The 20,421-nt window shown below is 48.9% G+C and overlaps 1 protein-coding gene across 1 annotated transcript in view; it reads left to right on the plus strand.

The window, feature by feature from the left end:
- Positions 1 to 720: 720 nt before the first annotated feature.
- The window catches only part of WNT9A (Wnt family member 9A), a 54,298-nt gene continuing 34,597 nt past the window's right edge, over positions 721 to 20,421 (plus strand). Inside the window, exon 1 of the mRNA XM_052695106.1 lies at positions 721 to 850. Within this exon, the coding sequence (XP_052551066.1) occupies positions 756 to 850 (95 nt within the window). The 5' untranslated portion in view covers positions 721 to 755. The remainder of the gene's footprint in view (positions 851 to 20,421) is intronic.

A 20,421-nucleotide genomic window follows, 5' to 3' on the forward strand; every position in this document is an offset into this window, starting at 1 on the left:
TTGCAGGACTAGTGCTCAGCCCTTGCACACCTGGCTCTTGCACGGCTGTCTGGCTCTCTCACACTGAACCCTTGCACAACTGCCCAGATGCGACACACACAGCCCTTGCACAAGGCTCTGCCATAGCAGCCCAGTGTTGGCACATCTGTTCCTTGCACACCTACCAACTGCCCACCGCTCACACAACTGGAACTTGCTCACCTGCTCTGCCCTGTCCCACCCGCCCTTTGCACACCCGACCCTTGCACAACCTCCCACCTCTTGCACGCTTGCCTCTTGCACACCCATCGCTCACCCACCCCACTCACAGCACACCCATCCCTTGCACGACTGCTCACCCCTTGCACACCAGCCCAGATGTGGCACTCTCAGCCCTTGCACACCCACAACCTTGCACAACACCCCACTCGCAGCCCCCCAACCCCACACATCGCAGGGACACCCAACCCTTCCCCTCCCCGCCTTCCTCCCGCCCCTAGAAGCAAAGTGGGCGTGTCCTCACAGCTCCCTCCGCCCCAAGCCACGCCCCTACACACACAAACCACGCCCCCTGCCTTCAGGCCACGCCCTCACCCCCCCCTTGGCCCGGTCCCTCCGTCCCCATGGCCACGCCCCTCTCTCTTGGCCCCGCCCCTCCCCGCCCCGCCGCCGGCCGGCCGCGCTCCTCCGGCCGCGCTATAAGAGGCGGCGCGGGCGGCGGGGCTGCAGCGGGCGCGGCGGGGGAACGAGATGAGCAGCGCCGGAGCCGCTGCAAGATGCTGGATGGACACGTCCTGCTGGGATGGCTCTCCTCCTGCGCGCTTCTAGGGCTGCTAGCCTGCACCCCGCGGCCCTCCGCCGCCTACTTCGGGTAGGTGCCCGGCGGCCGAAGTCTGCACCCCTCGCTCTCTTTTTTTTTTTTTTTTTTTTAATTATTTTTGCAAAAGGCTGTTTTGCACCTTGCTCGTCCCGAGGATGCTGCTTGCTGCCGGGGAGTGCCGCGCATCCCTTCCACCCGCGCTGACAGCGTTCCCCATAGGGGCTCTGAGCCCTACTGCCTCATCCCCCCATCCCCTCTCGCTGCCCCCGGGTCGCACCTCGTTCCAACCGACCCCTGCGTGGTCGGCACGGAGGCAGCACTCGCTCTGCAGCGGGGCAGGCGGCTCTTCCTGAACTCTGCTTAGAACAGAGAAAACCTCCAAAAAACTAATTTTTTTTTTTCCCCCCCCTCTGCTTTAAACTTCTCCTTCCTTTCGCTTTGAGCACAGGTGCTGGCAGACCCGTTGGTCCCACCGTCGCTCCTTTGGGGCTCGTAACTTTTTATTTTTTTTAATTTACCGGGGGACGCACGCTGTTGCTTTCAGCCTGCTGTCCCCGTCCTGCCCCCGATGTTTGCTCCCCTAAAAGCCGGAGGATCTCCCCGCCTTGGGCGCGGAGCCGCCGCTGCCCGCAGCGCTCACCTGTGCGCGGCCCGGCGGCCGGCAGGGGGCGCCATAACTCCGCGCCCGCTGCGCGCTGCGCAGGTGGATCCGCGCCCCGGGCTGCGTTGGGAGAGTCCGTAAACCCTTATAAAACCCTATAAAAACTCCTTAATCCCTTCGTTTTACTGCTTTGCAAAGGTTGACCTCTTCCCCATCTCCCTCTTAGCAGAGGGTCTGCTGGCTTTTAGCGTGCTGTCTGCGCCTCTTTGCTTTTTTGGGGTGTCTGTAGGGTGTGTCTTAAAGTTCCTACCCCAGATGGGTGGTGGTACTCCGTAATGGTTGGAGTGTGGGATGTGAGCGGTTCGTTAACCCTGTTTTCCCTGGAAAAACGGTGCTGCTTGCTTTTCTTTAGGATGTTGCGTTGTGACCGCTGGTAGGAGCCACTGGACCGGCCCCAGGGAATGTCTTGAGGTTTTCCCCCCACTTCTTTCCAGTAAAACAAATCCCGGTGTCGAAGCTTGTCCATTGCTTGTGGTCTGGCAGACTTTTCCAAACAGTGCTACTTCACATCTTCTCTTTCCAACTCGAGAACTGCTTAACTTCCTGCCACTGGGCTGCATTTGCAAGGAAACCGCCTGTTCTGTGCGTGCAGGTTTTTGGGAAAAGCCCTTTCCCCCACCACAGCTCATGTATCTGCCGGAGACCACCAGCACAGCACAGTTGTACTGTGCCTCAGGGACTGATGGGGCTCGTAAGGAGCTTGGCTGTAGCTTTCCCATTAATCCAAGCAGTGCTGGTATCTGCTGTAGTGCAGCAGGTAACTCCTTGCAGTCACTTTGCTCCTAGGATTTTGCTTTTTGGCCTCGTGGGGCTGGTGTAGGTTTGAACTCGAGAGTGCAGTGTGTTGCAGGGTCTGATGCCCTGACTGTGCTGGGTAATTCCCCGGGCCTCAGGACAGCTGCTGTTTCTGGTTTGAGACTCCCTCGCTGGCAATAAGGAGGGGAGAGGAGATGCTGCCAGATGTGTGCTTGGCCAGATGGGCTCTGAGGCTGCTGCGGTGCAGGAAAGTTTGCTTATGCAAAGCGTGCTGCTCTCTGCTCCTCTGCTGTGCCTCTAAGCAGCATCTGCTGCTGATCTTTGTCCACCCCAGAGATCCTCCTTGCTGAGGATGCAAGGGAATACCCCTGGTGGAGTTTGGTGCTTCTGCAGGTGCCGTGTGGTCACTGGCATTCAAACTTCTGGCTGTGCTGCTGCTGCTTAGAGAAGTGGCCGTGTGCATGGAAGATCTGCTCCAGGTGTTTATTCCACTGTGAATCTTCCCATATTTCTTTCTTCCTTAAAAAAGTGATATGAGGCTTGCATGCCCCTTTGTTTGTGTAGGGACTGGAATAGTGAAGTGGGCTTAATGATCTCAGCCCCCTTTCCAGGCATGGGAAGAGATGCACCATCCAGAGCGTCACCAGAGCCACCATGATGCTCACAACTCCCTGCTCCAGGTGTCAGCATCCCTGGCAGTGGGCAGATGTCACATTGTGGCTGCTTGGTTCTGCAGTCTGACAGGGCACAGGGATGAGCTGTAGGTGATCTCTTCCCTTCCCCATCCTCAGTGTCTTCTTTCAGGGAAAGAATTCAGTATCTCCAAATGTGTGGCCTGCTAGAGAATTAGCACACAGGGACAGAAATTGGGCATGGCTACATGGCAAGGAGATTGTGTCAGTGTGTAGATATGCCTGTCTGCGATGCTGGGGGACAGATGTGCTGTAGCTGGAGGCTGCCTGGTTGGGATGTGCTGGAGGATGAGTCAAGCCTCGAGTACAGCAAAGCTATAGTGCTGCTGATGCTCAAAGAGCAAAGTGAGTCCCTGTAGGTGCCTGTTCAGTAGGGACCCGTTAGCCCAAACTCTGGGAAAGCAGCAGGAAGGGACTGGCTTTGGGCATGTGATGTAGCGTCTCTGAAGTCTTATCTGATCCTGCAGAGGAGAAAGCATGTCTGGAAAACTACACAGGAGCTGCCTTGTGCAGGTTTAAAGTTGCTCATTGAGATGCCTGATGGTAGGGGTGCATTTCAGGATAGGAGCATGTGTGGGATGTGCTGTCTATGCTGACCCTGTAGGGAAAGCAGTGCCTGGAGAGGAGCCCACCTGAGATCTGCTTGTTTCAGTGCACTGCCTGCTTCAGTGTTCAGCCTTCTCCTCTGCAGCTGGGCTGCCTTAAAGCTAATTTCCACCACAGTACAGCAGGCTGATGGGGATTGCTTGGAGCAGCCCCAGACTGCTGGGATCCCTGGGAAAGCATTGCATTTCACTTTCCTCCCCTTCCTGCTTCTCTTGTGCTGGGTGTGGGTCCCTCCCTTTATGGGCTGGGGGCGGTGGGCTTTGGAGGTGGCAGATGACAAGATCAGCTGTGCTGGGGTGACAGGAGGGTTGATTGACTTCATCCCGGTGCGTGTGCAGGATGGAGAGCTGGAAAGGAGCTTGCTGTCTTCTTGAGCTGTCTGCTCCGTGGCTCTGAGCTTGCAACCTGTTGGGGCCATAAATCAAATCCCTTCTATTTCTTTCTGGGTGTTCTGATTTACAGCCTGGCTCCATTTTGTTATACTTTTTTCTTTTTTTTTTTTTCTTTTTTCCTTTTTTAGCTGGAAGTGTTGCTTTCTGCAGCTTGGAGTTTGCTCTGCTTTCCTCTGGCCCCAGAAGGAGCTGGGCAGCTCTGCCCCCTCTGCAAACACTTGTCAAGACGGTAGTAATGTTACCAGTGGCTCATGCTTACATAGTGTTTATATTGACAGATTGCAATGTTCTTCATAAATGTAACTGATCCGTATGCTGCACGCAGGCAACAGGAACCCTGAAATGCTTGCGTGGGGGAGAGGGAGGGAGGGGAGCATAACTTGCCCTAATTTACCAATGCATTGCTACTGAGTGGGTTCTGTGCTGCACGGTGGGGTTTTTAGTGCAGGAAGTGTGCAGTGCTGTTGCTGCCTATAGTGGGTGCAGGGCTGATGCCTGGGTGCTGCTAGGGACAGGGAGTGTCTTCTGGAGAGTGTTTAAGGGAGCTGGGATTGTTTGGTCTGGAAAAGAGGAGGCTAAGGGGAGAGGGGAGGAGGGGGAAAGGGTCCTCATTGCTCTCTGCAGCTCCCTGAAAGGTGGCTGTAGTGAGGTGGGGGTTGGCCTCTGCTCCCACGTAACAGCAACAGGATGAGAGGTGATGGCCTTAAGTTGCACTGGGGAGGTTGAGGTTGAATGTTATGGAAAACTTCTTAGAATGGTGATGCATTGGCACAGGCTGCCCAGGAGGGTGGTGTGGTCACTGTCCTTGGAGGTGTTGGAGAACCATGGAGTTGTGGCAATGGGGGGGACGTGGTTAGTAGACAACATGGGTGGGCAGTTGAACTTAGTGACCTTTTCCAACCTGAATGATTTGAAGTAGGACGTGCCTTCAGTTCACAACCAAAGCCCGTGAATAATGAACTGGATGGATTTCCACGTACTGGTGACTATCCTGATGGAATGGCTTTTGGGGGTGTCAGCTCGCATGAGCTTCTCAATAGGGTCACTGCTGAGAAGCTGTTAGAGCCGTGACCCACATGCAAGTGCATAGCACCAGATGAATGCCACCTCCAATTAAATGAAGCCTGTGGGTGCTGCCTCAGCCTGCTGACACAGAATATAGGCATTGGAAAGGACCTCTGGAGATTACCGGTCCGATCCCCTGTTAAAGCAGCTTGCTACTGTAGATTGCACAGGAAAGCATCCAGATGGGCCTTGAATATCTCCAGAGAAGGAGGTACTCACATGGCTGTCGCATGCCAGGAATTTCCCTACCTGTCACTTGATGGTGGTGTGGGGCCACGCACCCACCCTGCAGCTCTGAGTGCTATGAATTCCTGGGAAGCCACCCGGAGCCAGACTGCTGTGCTGTGCTTTCCAGACATGCTGGCTGTCCCTGACGTGGCTGAGACGGAGCAGCTGGTTCACAGCACAGCTCAACAACAAAACCTGGGCTGGGGAAGGGAGAGAGGAATGCAGCTGTCAGACACAGCTGGAGCGCAGGGAGGCTGGAGGGCCATCCCACCCCATTGGAAGGAGTTAGTTTGGTTTTTCTGAGATGGTGGCGTTGGATTTGAAGTGCTGAATTTCTGGTTTTGTTGGTTTTCTGGTTTTGAATTTCTGGCTTGTAGAGAGGGTAGGCTTGGCTGTTTTCCCTGCTCCTTTAGAGCCGTGTGAATTGTCACAGAATCATGAAGGTTGGGAGAGAATTCTAAGATCTCCAAGTCCAGTTTCAACCCATTCCTACCATACCCACTGGCCGTGTCCCTCAGTGGTGATTCCACCACTTCCTGGGCAGACTGTGCTGATGCATTGCTGCTCTTTCAGAAAAGAAGTTGTTCCAACTACCCAACCTGAAACTTGTTTCTTTGAGGATGGAATCCTCATGCCCAGAAGAAGGGTTTGCATTGTAGATACTTGAAAGTGGTGCTGGGACCACTGGCAAGGGATATAAGGGTGATAACAAGCCCAGCAGCGTGCAGCATGATTCTACATTATAGGAGGGAACCTGGAAGCTCCCTGCAGTGCAAGCAGAGAATGGAGCAGAACACAGGTTTAGTAGTATTGGACTCATGCACTGGATTCATCCTGTTTGAGATGAGAGGATAACCTTAGCTTCCCTTCTCTTGAAGGATGTACCAGGCCATTTTCTGAAGTGAGCATAGGGTAAGTGCTGTACATAGCCCCACTGCCCACGTACTGCCTACTTTGGCTGGGACACCAATGCTACAGATGACTTCTGGGGGAGAAGATGGCTCGTTAAGGATTAAATGTGCAATTGGCAGAGCAGGAGGCAGCCATTGCCTTCTCCTAGTGTGCCTGCTGATGCAGAACTGGAAACCAGGGATCTATAGGACTCTGGTCGCTTGGTGAAAGGCCTGGTCAATGATTAACTTGCGTTCTTGAAGCCGCTAACGACAATAAAAGGGAGTCCAGCCCCACAACCCCAACACGAAAATCCCATGAGTGTTTAATAATTAAAGGCCTCGTGCTTTATCGCAGGGTAATGAGAATTGCCTTAAGGCTTATTCAGTGGCAGGTAATTGAATTAAGTTGTGGCATTGGCAAGGGGGAAGGTTAAGTGAAGGTGTGGGAGATGGCATGGGGAATCCAATGGGATGCTCCTTGGCTTGACTATTGATTTGAATCTGTCTGGGCTGGGCTTTGTCAGGTTTTGCTTTTTTTTTTTGTCTGTTTAATCCTCTCTGCTTACTGATATAATTCTCTTTTAGAGAAGATGACTATCTGAGGGATGCTCCTCCCATTCAAGTAGATGATGGTAATGTTTTCATGGTGTTTTTCTGATTGAAATGCTGATAATTAATGGCTCCTTGATTGTTATTTTTATTTATGTTGGAGAAGCAAAAGCAAGAAGACATGCTGAAGTAAGGTATCTGTGTGTGGAGAGGTCTGAGCACCAGAGGTGGTACTGAACTGCAGTGCTCCCACTGCACCAGGTGGTTTCTGGTGCAGAGCTGCAGGGGGCTGGTGGGACCCAGAAAGCTCAGCTCAGAAAGTGAGAGCATCTTCTGACTGTGCTGTCTCCCACTTGCATCCCTGTGAATTCCTCTTCTTAAGAGGAGTTTTAGGTTGGAGGGAAGCTTTGTAGCTTGAGGAGCATTTGAAGAGTTCTCATTGGAGTATCCTTATGGAAGAAGCATCTTGAGTGTTGATCAGTAGGTCAGACTACCAGAGGTGTGAGGAATTCTCCTGTGAGAAGGTCCATGTGGATCCTTTGCTTGGATTACATGGGGCACCATGGTACCTTCAGCATGTGGATTAGATCTCAGATCACTTGAGAGTACTAATGGGACTGCTCCACCCCAATGTTTGGTGTATTTGATGAGAGAGGACTTGAAACACAGCAACATCTTTCATCTGCTGAATGTGAAGGCTCTTCATGCCCAGTCATACAGCTGCAGCTATCTCCTGAAGCCAGCACTGTGGATATGATGGCATTTGGGGAGTTCATGTTAACCCTTATTATTAACCCTTATTCCCAGCCCCTGAAAGGCAGCAACTTGTCAGACTCCCAGGGTCTTCCCAAGGATGTGTGGTGTAGAAGCAATCCAAGAGCTCTGATATTCCTGGCTTCTGGGTGCACTGTGCCAGGCCTCTGGCTCCCCATTATAAGAAACAGCCTACACTGTGCAGCCAGAGAAGCTCTCCAGGGGCTTGTGGCATATTAATGCCATTGGTTTCTCCATCTGAGCAGCTCTTAAGCAGAAGAGAGCAGCAGCTTGAGCTGGGAAATGCTGATGGAGGACTGCTGTAGGACCTGGACCAATGCTGGCTGAGCTGGGGAGGGGCTAGAAATGATGGTGCTGGGTGGAAAGGGTTAAAACCCTTTGGGACCTTTCTTTTTTTTGACACTTGGTTTCAAGTTTTCCCCTTCTTTCTCCCAGTTTAACCATGGATTTTAAGGTTCCCTCACATCGTGGCTGTAAAGTGCTAATGAGCCTTATCTCTTAAGATACTGTCATAAAATACACTCATGAAGTTTATCAGCTCGGTAAGCTTTACATTTTATTGTAATGTGTGTTTGCAGTGTGCTAAGTGGAACAGGGAGTATTTTGTGACTACATGGTCAAACACAGCAGGTAGGGGATTTGCTTTAGCTGATAGAGTTCTTTGCAACAGAACAAAATATCAGAGTAGGTTTTCTTTTTTCCTCTTTTCTGTTTCTAATGGATCAAACAGCTCCTGAATGTGCTGCGTGGTCTTCAGTCTGTCTGTGACCTTAAATCTTTCTTCTGTAGGATGGGGGGAGTATTTGCTGGTTGAGCTGCTGAAGGTGGGTGATGGGTTTAAAAAACAAAAACAAAAAAAAAACACCTTAGACTTTTCCTTTGGGAAGAAAATAGAGCAAAACAGCACTTTGATGCACCCTCTGTAGAACATGCAAACTCAACAGTATCCCACATTAATGTGAATCTGTGCTGGCAGGGAGTGTGCAGCTCATGTTGATGAGATGCCATGAAGCATGGGAGCTGGTATGAATTTTATGAGCAGATTCATGTGGCCTAGATCATTATAATAGCATTAATTGGATAGCCAGACAATTTTCACAATGGCAGTAAAAGTTTCCTTTCTTGGAAAACCTGCTCAGAGTGCTCCAGGGACTGAAGTAGCATAGTGGGCCATATGATGTGCATAGCAGGAAGTAGTTTCTTGTGTTGCTGTATGGCAACATGTGATTTCCTTTAGAAGTGCATGATGTACTGAGATGCACACAGGAATCTCTGAGCTTAGCTTAAAACCATGTCAAATGGCCCTCTTGGTGCTGGGAGAAATGGGCAGGTGCTGAGCCAGGGCCTTGATCTGCTGTTGGGGAAACCTCTGAGACCAAACTGTAGAGCACCCAGAGCAGGTAGGGTGAAGAGCTTCTGTTTCCAAGGCTGTGTCCTTCTGGGGAAGGTCAGCTCATGAATTAAAGAACTGTCTCCTCTTTGTCTGCTTAATTCTGCTGGACTATTAGGATGGAGGAAAAACACATTCTGAGATTAGTGATGGTGTTTCTTGAGTGGTTTCTACATGTGGTGTGTAATCAGGTGAGATGGGTTTCCCAGATGAATTAAATTGCCTTTACACTTGGTGTCTATGGTTGATACTGGATTTCTAGTTTCTGTTTCTTGAACACCTCAAGCTCTTGTCAATGAACTGGTTCCAATTCTTCTCTGAAAGCATCAGCTTTGGCTTTTGTGGATTCTTCCATATCTTCAAAAACATACCTGCCTCATTCTCCTCTCAAAGTGAGTAGTTACCCTTTAAATTGCACCTCCAAGTGTTCTAGGCTCCCTGCTGCCATCAGTCAGCTGTAGGTGACAGCTTCTCCATCCCTGCACACCGGGGGCACGCTGCTATGGGTCTGTGGGAGTGCACTGGTGCTCGCTGGCTGACCCCTCTTGTAGCCTTGGCTTTGGTTACTGTTACAGGAGTGCCTGCTCCAAAGTGATGTGTATGGCCTGGCATGTTGCTCATGACTTGTTTGCTGCCATCTTTGGTAGGCTCCCCAATTCGTTACTGAGAAATGGTGCTGATGGGCTGCTCCCAGCTAATTCCCAGCATAGATCTTGCTCTGTACTCAGCCCTGCTGAGCTGGGTGCATTGTGTGGCTTTGTTATGTTCTGCTCAGACCTTTAAATATCCTCATTGTAATTTCTCTCTCTGATTATATATATTTTTTTAATTGGTACACTTAGGCTTGGTATTGCAATAGAAGTCAGGCAGTCCTGGGGGACACTTCTGTTCCAAATTGGAGAAGCTGGTTCTGCTTCGGTAAATATCAGGTTGGATATTAGGAAAAACTTCTCAGAAAGAGGCAGCATTGGCACAGGCTGCCCAGGGAGGTGGTGGAGTTACTGTTCCTAGAGGTGTTTAAAAGCTGTGGAGGTGTGGTGCTGAGGGACAGAGTGGGCATGGTAGGTTGGGGATGGACTTGGGGATCTCAGAGGTCTTTTCAAACCTTAATGGTTCTGTGAAATCTTGCTTGAGTTTCATAGTCTTCTGATTGCATGGGCACAAGTCATGTTTTGTATGGACTCTGTTTCAAGGCCAGGCTGGAGGTGGCTCTGGGCAGCCTGGTCTGCTGGTTGGTGACCCTGCACATAGCAGGTGGGTTGAAACTAGATGAACATTGTGGTCCTTTTCAACCAGGCCTATGATGATATGATGATGATTCTATGATGATTCTATGACCCTAAGCAATGGGAAGCTTGGGTGAGGGCATAGCAAAGTACTTGGCAAGCAAAAAAGAAAAAAAAAAAAAAAAAAAAAAGTGCTTCCACTTAACTTATGAGCTTGGCTAAGCTTAGAGGCCTCTGTGTTGACAATTCTTAGCTCAGTTTTCAGATATAAGCACCTCAAGCAACCAGATAAGAGGAAGCTGGGGTACCTCTTTGTTTCCTCAGCAGTGACTTCTAGCATCCCTCCTAAGATATATGGGTGTCTGCATCACTGCAGGTCTGTATGCCCCTGCATCTTGGAGCAGCCTGATGTGCTGAGCTGCTCCCTCATATGTGACCAACTGGGAAACAGCTGAGTGTTGCTGCGTTTAGAATGCCCCCAGTGTGGACAGATCCTTTTTACACTAGCTTAGTGGTGTTGGATATGCAGACCTCTCCCAGAGCCATTGATGGCAGTGGGGTGGCACAGCTCAAAGCTCAGCTTTCAGGCTGCTGCAGCCCCACAGCCTTTGGGGGCTGCCCATCTCCTCCAAGGAATCCAATCCTGAAGCCCAAACCCCTCTGGGGACAGTTGACCAAAACTGATACTTTATTTAACAGAACTGACTTGTTTTGCTTAATCTTGACAAAATTCTTTCCTTGCCCTAATCCTCTCCCAGTGTAAGGTGAGATCTTGAAATACCTGGCAAACTAATAGCACAGCTCTTTCTGCATCTTTAGGCCTTTCTGTAAGCAAAAGTGGGAGGGGGGCAGGGGTGTTCTCAGCCCCTGCCAAGGATAGAACTTCTGCTGGGAGCTAGGAGGGAGCTATTTCCCTGTCTTTGGTTAGCAAGCTCATCTGACAGGACAGAGATGAAGCAGCTGCTTGAGCTGAATAACCAAAGGATCTAACCAAAGAGCCAACGCTTCCTATGGCTTATTAGCATGGCTGTGTTGCATCCCTGGTGGCTGTATCTATCTTCTGGCTTGTCTATGTTGACTCAGGAAAATCCAGAGACTTAGCATGAGTTTGGGGGGCAGGTGCTGACCTCACCAGCCCCAGTAATGGGTGCTGTGAGGCTTGCTGGGCTGCTATGCATGATGGTGTGCTTCATCTGCTGCTGGACAGACCCCAGCATGGGACAGATGGTAGCCTTATCCAAACTGGTGCTTCTGTGGGTCTGCTTACACTGTTACCTTCCAGGTAACCCAAATTAAGCATTTCCAACTGGTCTCTGATCCGTCTGGACTTATTCAGAGACACTGGGTGACTTACTACCCTATGGATGATGTCTGTGCTCCCATCACATGCAGGGTTTTGGGAATGTGTCCAAAGCTCAGGGTATTTCAGCTTGTATATCAGGACTTACTGAAGGAAGAGTCTCTGAACAGAGTCAGCGACTTGGTGTGTGTCTCTTGGGTAGCTGGGCTGTTCTCAGGGCAACTGAAGGCTCTTGGGCTATAGATGATGCCTTTGGTAGGACATGAGGTAATGGCCTTAAGTTGCTCTGGGCTGGGGGGTGTGGGTCAGATTGGATATTAGGAAAAAATTCTTTTCAGAAAGAGTGGTCAGGCATTGGATCAGCTGCCCTGGGAGGTGGTGGGGTCACCATCCCTGGAGGTGTTCAAAAACCATGGAGATGTAGCACTGAGGGAGATGGTCTAGAGTAGTCACACACATGGTTTGATGGTTGGATAAGATGACCTTAAGGGGCTTTCCAACCTTAATGATTCTGTGATAAAGAACACCGGTGTTTGAGTGCCTAATGAAGCAGAACGTTCTGATGAGGCTGAGGGTACTCCTGAGCAGCTTTGCAGCAGTTATTGCATGCTCCTATTGCAGCTTTGAAGGAGGTGCAGTGAAAAACGTATGGAGAATCCAGTGTTTGCTTGGTGACCTGAATTTCTAAGAAGCAGGAAAACCCCTAGCTTCAGGCTGAAAGATCTGTCTCTGAAACAAGCCTTGTAGCTGAGGCTTCATTTTAGGAGTGAAGTTGCACCCACTGTCTTCTCTGGGGGATGCATGGCTGGATTTTGTGCAACTGCAGCCCTTGCATAGAGCACCAGCAACGCATTGCTCTTACTACTGTCAGCTGCTTGAACGCCTCTGTTTGTGTATCTAAAACTTGAAGGCTGGCAAAGAAAGAAATCTGACCAGTGCAATGGAAACCTTCAATTCCCCGCAGTCCCAGGAGGAGCGGAGCAGCTCCAGGCTGGGGTGAGGAATGAACTCTGTTCGTACACTGCCTCGCCTCTCCAGGAGGAGCAGCAGCCAGGAAAAATATCAACAGTTCCATTAAAAAGTCTGCTGGTTTGCTGAAGTAGTGAAATAAACATACCTGGAGGCATAACAGCTTGAACCACACAGGAAACATTAACTAGAACGAACACACGCAGGCTTGCTCCCTCTCCCCCCGTGTATCTACCCGATAAAAACACTGTGCGTCCATGGCAATGTGTAAATCAAACAGCAGCTGGGGGGATTATTCTTAGCTGGGGGAAGAACGGGTTGGGATCAAGCAGGGGCTCATTGCTTTCCTAGAAAGGCAAAATTTGTATGGATACTGGGCTGGTTCTTCTGCCTGCAGCAGCAAAGAGGTACTGTGGGACAGTTGTCCCTTCTCACCTTTTCTGATTCTGCTGGGGGGCTGAAGTCATTTTGCTCCAAGCCGTTGAAAATCTGGGGGTGTGAAGTGTCTCCTGAGGGGAGTGAGGTGGATGTGATGGGAAGGCAGCAACCTGTAGCTGTTAGTAATGGGGAGGAGATGGGTTTGATCCTCCCCTGAGCCCATCATGTCCCTTCTGATGGGACAGGGGGTGGGATGGCCACCGTTAGTGAGCTCTGAGCATGGCCTGGATGAGCGGTGCCAAAACATCTTGGAGCACTAGCCCAGTTCCCTCAGCTGCCTGTAAAAACAGCATCCCTTTGGCCATACCCTGCATATGTGGCACGCAGAGAAAATACATGTGGAAAATGCCTCTGCTTGCAACCAGATGGCACCTGTCAAGCACAAGTAGACATTTCTATTACAGTAGCCTTGTTTGAGTGTCTTGGAGCACTCCCAGCCTTTGCAAAGCAAAATAGCGTGGCTCTAGCTGTCCTCCCAGAGGCAGATTGATGTGGTTATTGCATGCTCCAGACAGTCCGTGCTCCCCGGCCTCATCTGCACAGCCACTTAGCACAACTAATCCGAACTGACTTTTAAAGTGGATTAGTTCAATTACTCTTAACTAGCCCCGGTGGAAACGCTCTCCTTGGGGATTAAAGAGCCTTAATTCACTTTAACACACTTGATTTCAGTGCAAATCAGGCTAAACTGAATTAAGAGCACTTCAGAGCCCAGTACGGAGGCCGTCCTTTAGAGCTGATGTGGTTTAACCACCCCACTTTGCATTCCTGTGCTGAATTCATTCCTATTAGCTTTTCTGGAGTGTCCCCTTACAGATGGTGAATACAGTCAGCCTCTCAGAGTCAGAGCTGCATGCACATTGCCAGGCTGATGTGTGAACCAGCTCCTGTGCTGTGTCAGTGCCTCAGAGTGCCTGGACGGAGTGCTGTAGAGGTGTTTGTCCTTTCCTTTGTATTTTTCCCATTCCAGGCTTTGCTTTTTGAAATTTGAATAGCTGACCTCTTTGCCTTTTCACATAAATGCAAGGCAGTGGGTCGCACGGGTTTTCCTCTGCTGGATAGAATGGCAGTGCTTCACCAGCAGCACGTTTCCCCTTGAAGATGAGCTGTGGTGGCAGAAGTGCTCAATCCCTGTTTCCTTAAACCTTGAAAGAAAAATTGCCTTTATAACTATGGGAGGTAATTATTGCTTTGGAGAGAGTTGAGTAGGATTTGGGTTTTCTCATGGCTTTTGCCCATTGTGCAGGGAAGCAGAGGGGAATCCTGCCAGTGCTGATTAGGGCTAAGATCCATGAACAGCAGAGGGAAGCATCATCATTTTTTTTTTTTCCATCATCCTGACCCTAAATGTCTTAGCTCTGATTCCTGAAGGGAAGGATGGAGGCATGCTGCTGCCCCAATGAAGCACATAACATTCTGGATGTTGCTGCTTTGCTGTCAGTGCTAATGTGTCCCTGTGCTGCTCTTCAGACTCCAGCTGTCTTCAAGCTTGGCTGTGAGGTGCATGCAATGAGAACGTGGGTATTTGCTGATGTAGTCCTGCATTACGTTCAGTTTCTTTGACTCGATTTCCTGCAGCAGTGATGTGAAGCTGTGGTCCTCTGTCTGTTTTGGTGGTTATATCTAGTGGATTCAGCACTATGGGATGCTGAGTCATGGAGTTGTTTGAGTTGGAAGGGGACTTAAGGGCCATCTAGTCCAACTCCAGTGCAGTGTACAATCTCTGAGCACCTCAATCGACCTGTAGTTGTGCTTTAAGGTGCATTAACCTCACCTTTAGCATCTCTTAAGATTTTTCTGGTGTCTGTTGCTCTGGGAGGTACTGAAAAAGATGTAACTACTGACTATAAGTCCCTTTTGGCATAAGCAGCAAACTTGCTGACTCCATTTCTGAGAGAATACTGAGGCCTTGTTGAAAGGAGACGTGTCAACAAGGTGCCAGTCTTCACTTGGAGGTGATGCTGCCTTTGTAGAATCATTCAAGTTGGAGGAGACCTCTAAGATCACCAAGTCCAACCCATCCCATGTATGTCAGAGCTGCATCTGCTCTTTTCTTCAATGTCTCTGGGGCAGTGACTTGACTGCTTCCTGGAGCAGCATTAAGTGATTTAATAAATTAAGCAATTGTGCTTGAGACTGCAACTTCTTCCATTGGGCAGAATGGCAAAGGATCTGCAGGAGCTGGCTCTTCAAGTGGGTTTTCAGAAGGGGGGGAGAAATATCTGCAGTCTCTTTGCTGTGATTCTGTGGTTTAAGAGATGCTGTGCTGTGGCACCCATGGGGTCTGTAGGGTTCCCTTGGTTTGGCCGCAGGCTGAGGGGGTTGACAGTGTCTTTCTGCTCCTGTGACTTGAATGGAGGACTGGAGTATATTTGCTTCTGATATGTTCAACATTAGAAATGAGCTTAACAATGTCAAAATTGGGAGCAACAGTCAAGCGGTGAATTATTGCTGAGGGGATTTTGTGGCTTTTTGTGATTTCATGTTGTTGATTCAACCTCAGAGGTTGAATTCTTGCTATAACCAGCTCAGGAGGTGGAGGAGCGAATGAAGGATCTGAACAGGACTAAATCTCTGCCTATGATGCCTGGGTTATCCAACAGACTTATTTGCAGGCTCAGCTCTTCTTCTGCTAAGTGATAGCAGGGGCAGCACCTAATCTTTGAGTTGGAAGGGATCCTTTAGGGTCATCTGGTCTGACTCCCTGCAGTAAACACGGGCACCCTCAGCTCATTAAGGCGCTCATCCAGTTTCTGGATCCATTGCTCAGCTTGTCTGGGTTTCTCTGAGTGGCATCTCGTCCCTATGTCTTCTTGTCTGCACCACACAGCTTGGTGTCATCTGCAGTCTTCTCAGGTACTCAGAAACACCTGCTTAACAGAAAGATGGTGTTCTCTTTATACGTCCTGCTTAATGGATCCAGGCTGGCACATTCCTTAGCCCTTCCTGCCCTGTTTTAAGCTGCTTCTGGGCACTCTGTGGGCCCCCGCACTTAGATGCCTGTGTAATTTGGTAAGGATTTGTCCATTCTAATGGCTTCTTTCCCACCTCACCCTTTAAAGCTGTTCAAAGTCCTAATTGTGATACGCAAAATTTCAAAAGAATTGCGGCCGATATATTTTAATATTCTTATGGGTGAGCGGCCCCCAGCTTAACGTGATAAACTTGGACAGCTTTTCTTACTAAGGAAAATAGAAAGCCTTCCAAATCAAGAAAATTATGTAAGCAAATCCGATGAGTGCGCTCTAAAATTAAACCTGCCTTGCAAGCTCTGGGGCCTTCAGTGTGAAACCAATGAGGACTATTTTGGGGAGGCTGCAAAACCCTGCTGGGGCATGTCCAATGGTGTCCTGAAATTCTCTCCCTCCATCCATCCATTTGCCCATTTGATGTGACCAGACATCTATAGGAACTTATAGGGACCATCCTTGTTCTGGGACTAGCTCTCCAACATTGTAATTGAGCCGTGCAAACTGTACCAGCACCGAAAGCACTGACTAGCTTGTTCCCTGCTATCCTGCCATGCAGCATCATGCTCAGAACTGTGAGATTAGATGTAGTTTTAGGTTGGTGTGGCTATGCTGGGGCGGAGCAAAGCAACCTCTCGTCTGTGATATCTGGTGCGTGGAGCTTCCAAGCTGCAAATGATAAGGGAAAATGGGGAGATTGAGATTAGATAGAAGGGAAAAGTATTTTATGGTAAGAGTGGTGAGGCAGTGGCACAGATTTCCCAGAGAGGTAGTGGATGTCCATCCCTGGAGATGTTCAAGGTCAGGAGATGGGGCTCTGAGCAGCTGATGGAGCTGTGGCTGTCCCTGTTCGTTGCAGAGGGGTTGGACTGGATGACTTTTCTGGTCCCTTCCAACTCAAATAATTCTGTGATTCTAATGCCAGATTCCCTTCCAGTCTAGGGTTGAGAGACCTCTTCTCTGTGTGGTCGCTAACACAGTATCTCCCACCACAGCAGGGGCTGTTTGACCTCCTTCCTACTGTTTGTGCTGAGGTGGCTTTGAGCTTTTGCTAGGCTGGAGTGATCTCATGGGGTTCACGGCACTTTTGGCTGCAGCCAGATGTAAACACCTGGAAAGCTTTAGCGGGGAGCAACCCTCACGTTATGCTTGGTTCTTGTTACGCCCCATAGATCTGTCAACTCAGCTGCTAAAGGTATTTCCATCTGGGGAAAAATCTCCCCTAATTCTGTTTTACTCTGTTATTTGCAGACCGATGACAGGTTTCTAGCAAACACAAAGCACTTGTTAGCGTTGCTATCCTTTCCCTTTGCCCGAGTCGTTCGTTCTTTCTTGGCCCCTGGTCCTCCTGGGCTCTTGCAGCCAGGAGACACTGACATCCTAAATGTGCAAAATACAAGACGGATAAACATCTTAATCTCACGGATGCTTCAATCTAAATGTTTTCTGAGGCCCTCCTTCCAGGAGGATTAGCCGGTAACAGCGTCTGAAAGGTCGCAGTCTTCCTTCTGCTTGCTGTGCTGCTCGAGGAGCTGAACGTGTGTGAAAGATTCAGCAAAGGCCTGGGATGCCATTGCCATTATCTGAGGCTCCAGGGAGCATCTGTGCGTCCTTAGGCTTTGGGCATTCCTCTTGGAGCTCTGCCTGCCTCTATTAGCCATTGTGATAGCGTTGCCTGGAGCGCCCAAATGTGACATGTATCAACTGGCATTTTGGCTGCACTACGTGTAAGATTTTTCCAGTGTTGGTTTATATCTTACCCTCTCCCCCTCCTTCCCCCCCCCCCCCCCAAGTGTGCGCATATTACTGTTATGATTTATTTTCAGGCTGTAACCTGGGTTTTATTGCTTGAAATACTTTGGAAACTTGGAGGGGTTTTTTAATTAGTTACAAACCCTCTGTAACTTGGAGGAAAATTCCAGTGTGAAGAATGCTTTTGATTCACAAAGAAATTATGTTGCAGAGCTCAGGTAGAAAGGCTTCCTCTCATCTTTGTGTTATTTGGGATTAACTTTCCTTCCTAAGGCGCCATTTCCATTGATAAAGTTGACTTTGCTTCTTGCCAGCTCTGAAGTAGTTCAGAGTTTGTTACTGATGTAGAATCACAGAACGGCCTGGGTTGCAAAGGAGCACAGTGCTCATTCAGTTCCAACCCCCTGCTGTGTGCAGGTCACCAACCAGCAGCCCAGGCTGCCCAGAGCCACATCCAGCCTGGCCTTGAATGCCTGCAGGGATGGGGCATCCACAGCCTCCTTGGGCAACCTGTGCCAGTGCCTCACCACCCTCTGGCTGAAAAACTTCCTCCTCATATCCAACCTAAACCTCCCCTGTCTTAATTTAAAACCATTCCCCCTTGTCCTGTCACTATCCATCCTCATAAACAGCCGTTCCCTCTCCTGTTTATATGCTCCAAATATCTTTTCCTAAAAGCTGTGTTGGAAATCATGAGTGTTGGAAACTGTCAACTGCTTGAACTCTCAGAGATTACACAAATAGGCATAAGCTTCACAAAATTAAAAGTCTTCTTGAGGATGTGGTAGTAAGTCTTTTGCTGTGACAGGTTGTTTCTGTTGAATGCTTACCCAAGTTACATGCTGTCAGGGCATTGCAACCACTGCTATTTCAGGGCTGGAGAGGAGTAAGCTACAGGGATTTCCTTCTCTACCACTGAGAACATCAGTGTCACTCTGGGGATTGTGGTGTGGAGAGAGCTGGCGAAGCCAACGAGATCCTGCTCCTCTTGCTCCTGTGATCCAGCCTGCAGGACTGCAAGTGGCCACATTTGCTGGTTTTCAAGAAGCGAGGTGTGAGACATTTGGGTTTGCATCCCTTGGGAAGCCGGATGGGAATGCTGGATGTTCCCATAACCTGGCAGAGGGCTTGGCAGGAGACGTGCTCTTGCAGGGATGATAGCTGGGAGAAGGATGGTTTTCTTGACCCCAGGCCAATTGGAAAGTCTCAAGTGCAGATGAAGAAAGGGGGAAGGGAACCTGATACTGTCTCCCAGAGAAGGACAATCTGAGAGAAGAACACAGCCAAGTTTCATCGCAGTGCTATTGGGTTTCAGCTTGCAGTTCAAATAGCAACACTGTTTTTCAGTGATTTGCTTTAATTTTCTGGGAAGTCTTACATTTGTAGAAAAGAAACAAGAGTATATTATCTCAGTGCATGCATCTTTTTTAACTTTCAATAGAAAATCTCCTAATTATTTCCCTTCAAACATAACTCTTACTAAATTGGAGTGCACAAAAAGTGGAGTTGATGGTTCAGCTTGCTTTGGAATTTTGTGTTGTACATGCTTTGTAGTGCTGAGCAGACAGCTCATGTCCCACTTCCTTGTGCTTTATGAAAGTCTGGTGGGGAGACTTCTTCATAGGCCAATTGCTTCTTTGCTTGGAATACAAGTCTTTGCTCTTACTTCAACATCACTACTAAATTTATGGGATTTTGAGGTGTATCTGAATGTCTTTACAACACTTCAAAACCAGATTCTACCAATCTTTCTTTTTCGAACCCATTGACTCCAATTCTGGTAGGTTTTGTTTACTTAAGTCCTACATCATCCGGGGGAGGATGAGTCAATCTCTAAAGCTGCTGTAAGAGATGGGCTGTGGGAGTTGTGAAGTGAACCCACATGCATTTCAAAGACAGATGGGAGCTCCATTTCGGGCTGGAGCTGCTGCTCTGGTTGACAGTAGCTCTAATGAGCATCTGTTGGTAGAACAGACTACAGAGGGGAATCGCACTGTTTGGTGCTACAGTCATGAAGGGCTACATGAAGGGCTAATCTGAAAAGGAAGATATGGGCTGTTCATGAAGCCTTGGAGCAAAACTATGTTACTTATGGCTTCTTAATTTGTCTTTATCTGTTCATAGTGTTTCCATGTTAGACAAATTCCACTGGCACTAAAATGTCATCACAAGTGCCTCAAAATTGGTTTTGTGTACATGTCACACATCTCCCAAAGGTACTGGCAGGAACCTCTGGCTTTGCTTGTCCCTTGCAGTGCTGACAAGTGCATGTGGAAGCTGAGTAATCTTGGTCACAGCCTTTGTGCACGCATACTGCAACAGAGCTTTTTTTTGTGATTGCGTGCTAGTATTATTCTGTAATGATCTGGCAATTACTAAGTATTTCATTACTGTTCCCATTAACCATGTAGCCACAAGGCTTATTGAAAACATGTTGTCCAGATTCTGTACTCAGCTGAAAACATATTTGGTTCCTTGTGAGTGCTTAAAGGTGCTGAGACAAAGCTTGCAAGCAATTGAGAGAACACTTACCTTGAGCATCCTGTCTGATGCTGAAGTCAGCTTTGTTTCCATTATTTATGAGTACTTAGAAGTATTATGGCTCATTCCATGTTTAACTGTCATTACAGAAACCACAGACTCAAACTGGAAAGTGAGGTGTGCTAATGATTTGTGAAAGGCTGTAAAAGCTGACTGAATTTGCCTTGTATAGTGCCTTGCTTGAATGAGTTTTAATTTTCCTAGATAATACTCATCACAGTTGGTTCTTCTCGTGGTCTCCTGCCTTCTTTCTGGAGGGAATCATTCTTTCTGGAAGGAATGAAGTAAGGTGGTAGTTTGGAAGAGGATATCTAACACTGGGCTGCTTTGCAGTATGTGGTCACATGGCGTTTTCAGATAAAAACTGATTTATAATGCATGCATGCAATTATATGCAATTATGCTGATATTTCCTGGTCCT

The sequence above is a fragment of the Tympanuchus pallidicinctus genome, unplaced genomic scaffold (assembly GCF_026119805.1).
Source record: "Tympanuchus pallidicinctus isolate F22 unplaced genomic scaffold, pur_lepc_1.0 scaffold3, whole genome shotgun sequence".
Taxonomy (NCBI): Eukaryota; Metazoa; Chordata; class Aves; order Galliformes; family Phasianidae; genus Tympanuchus; species Tympanuchus pallidicinctus.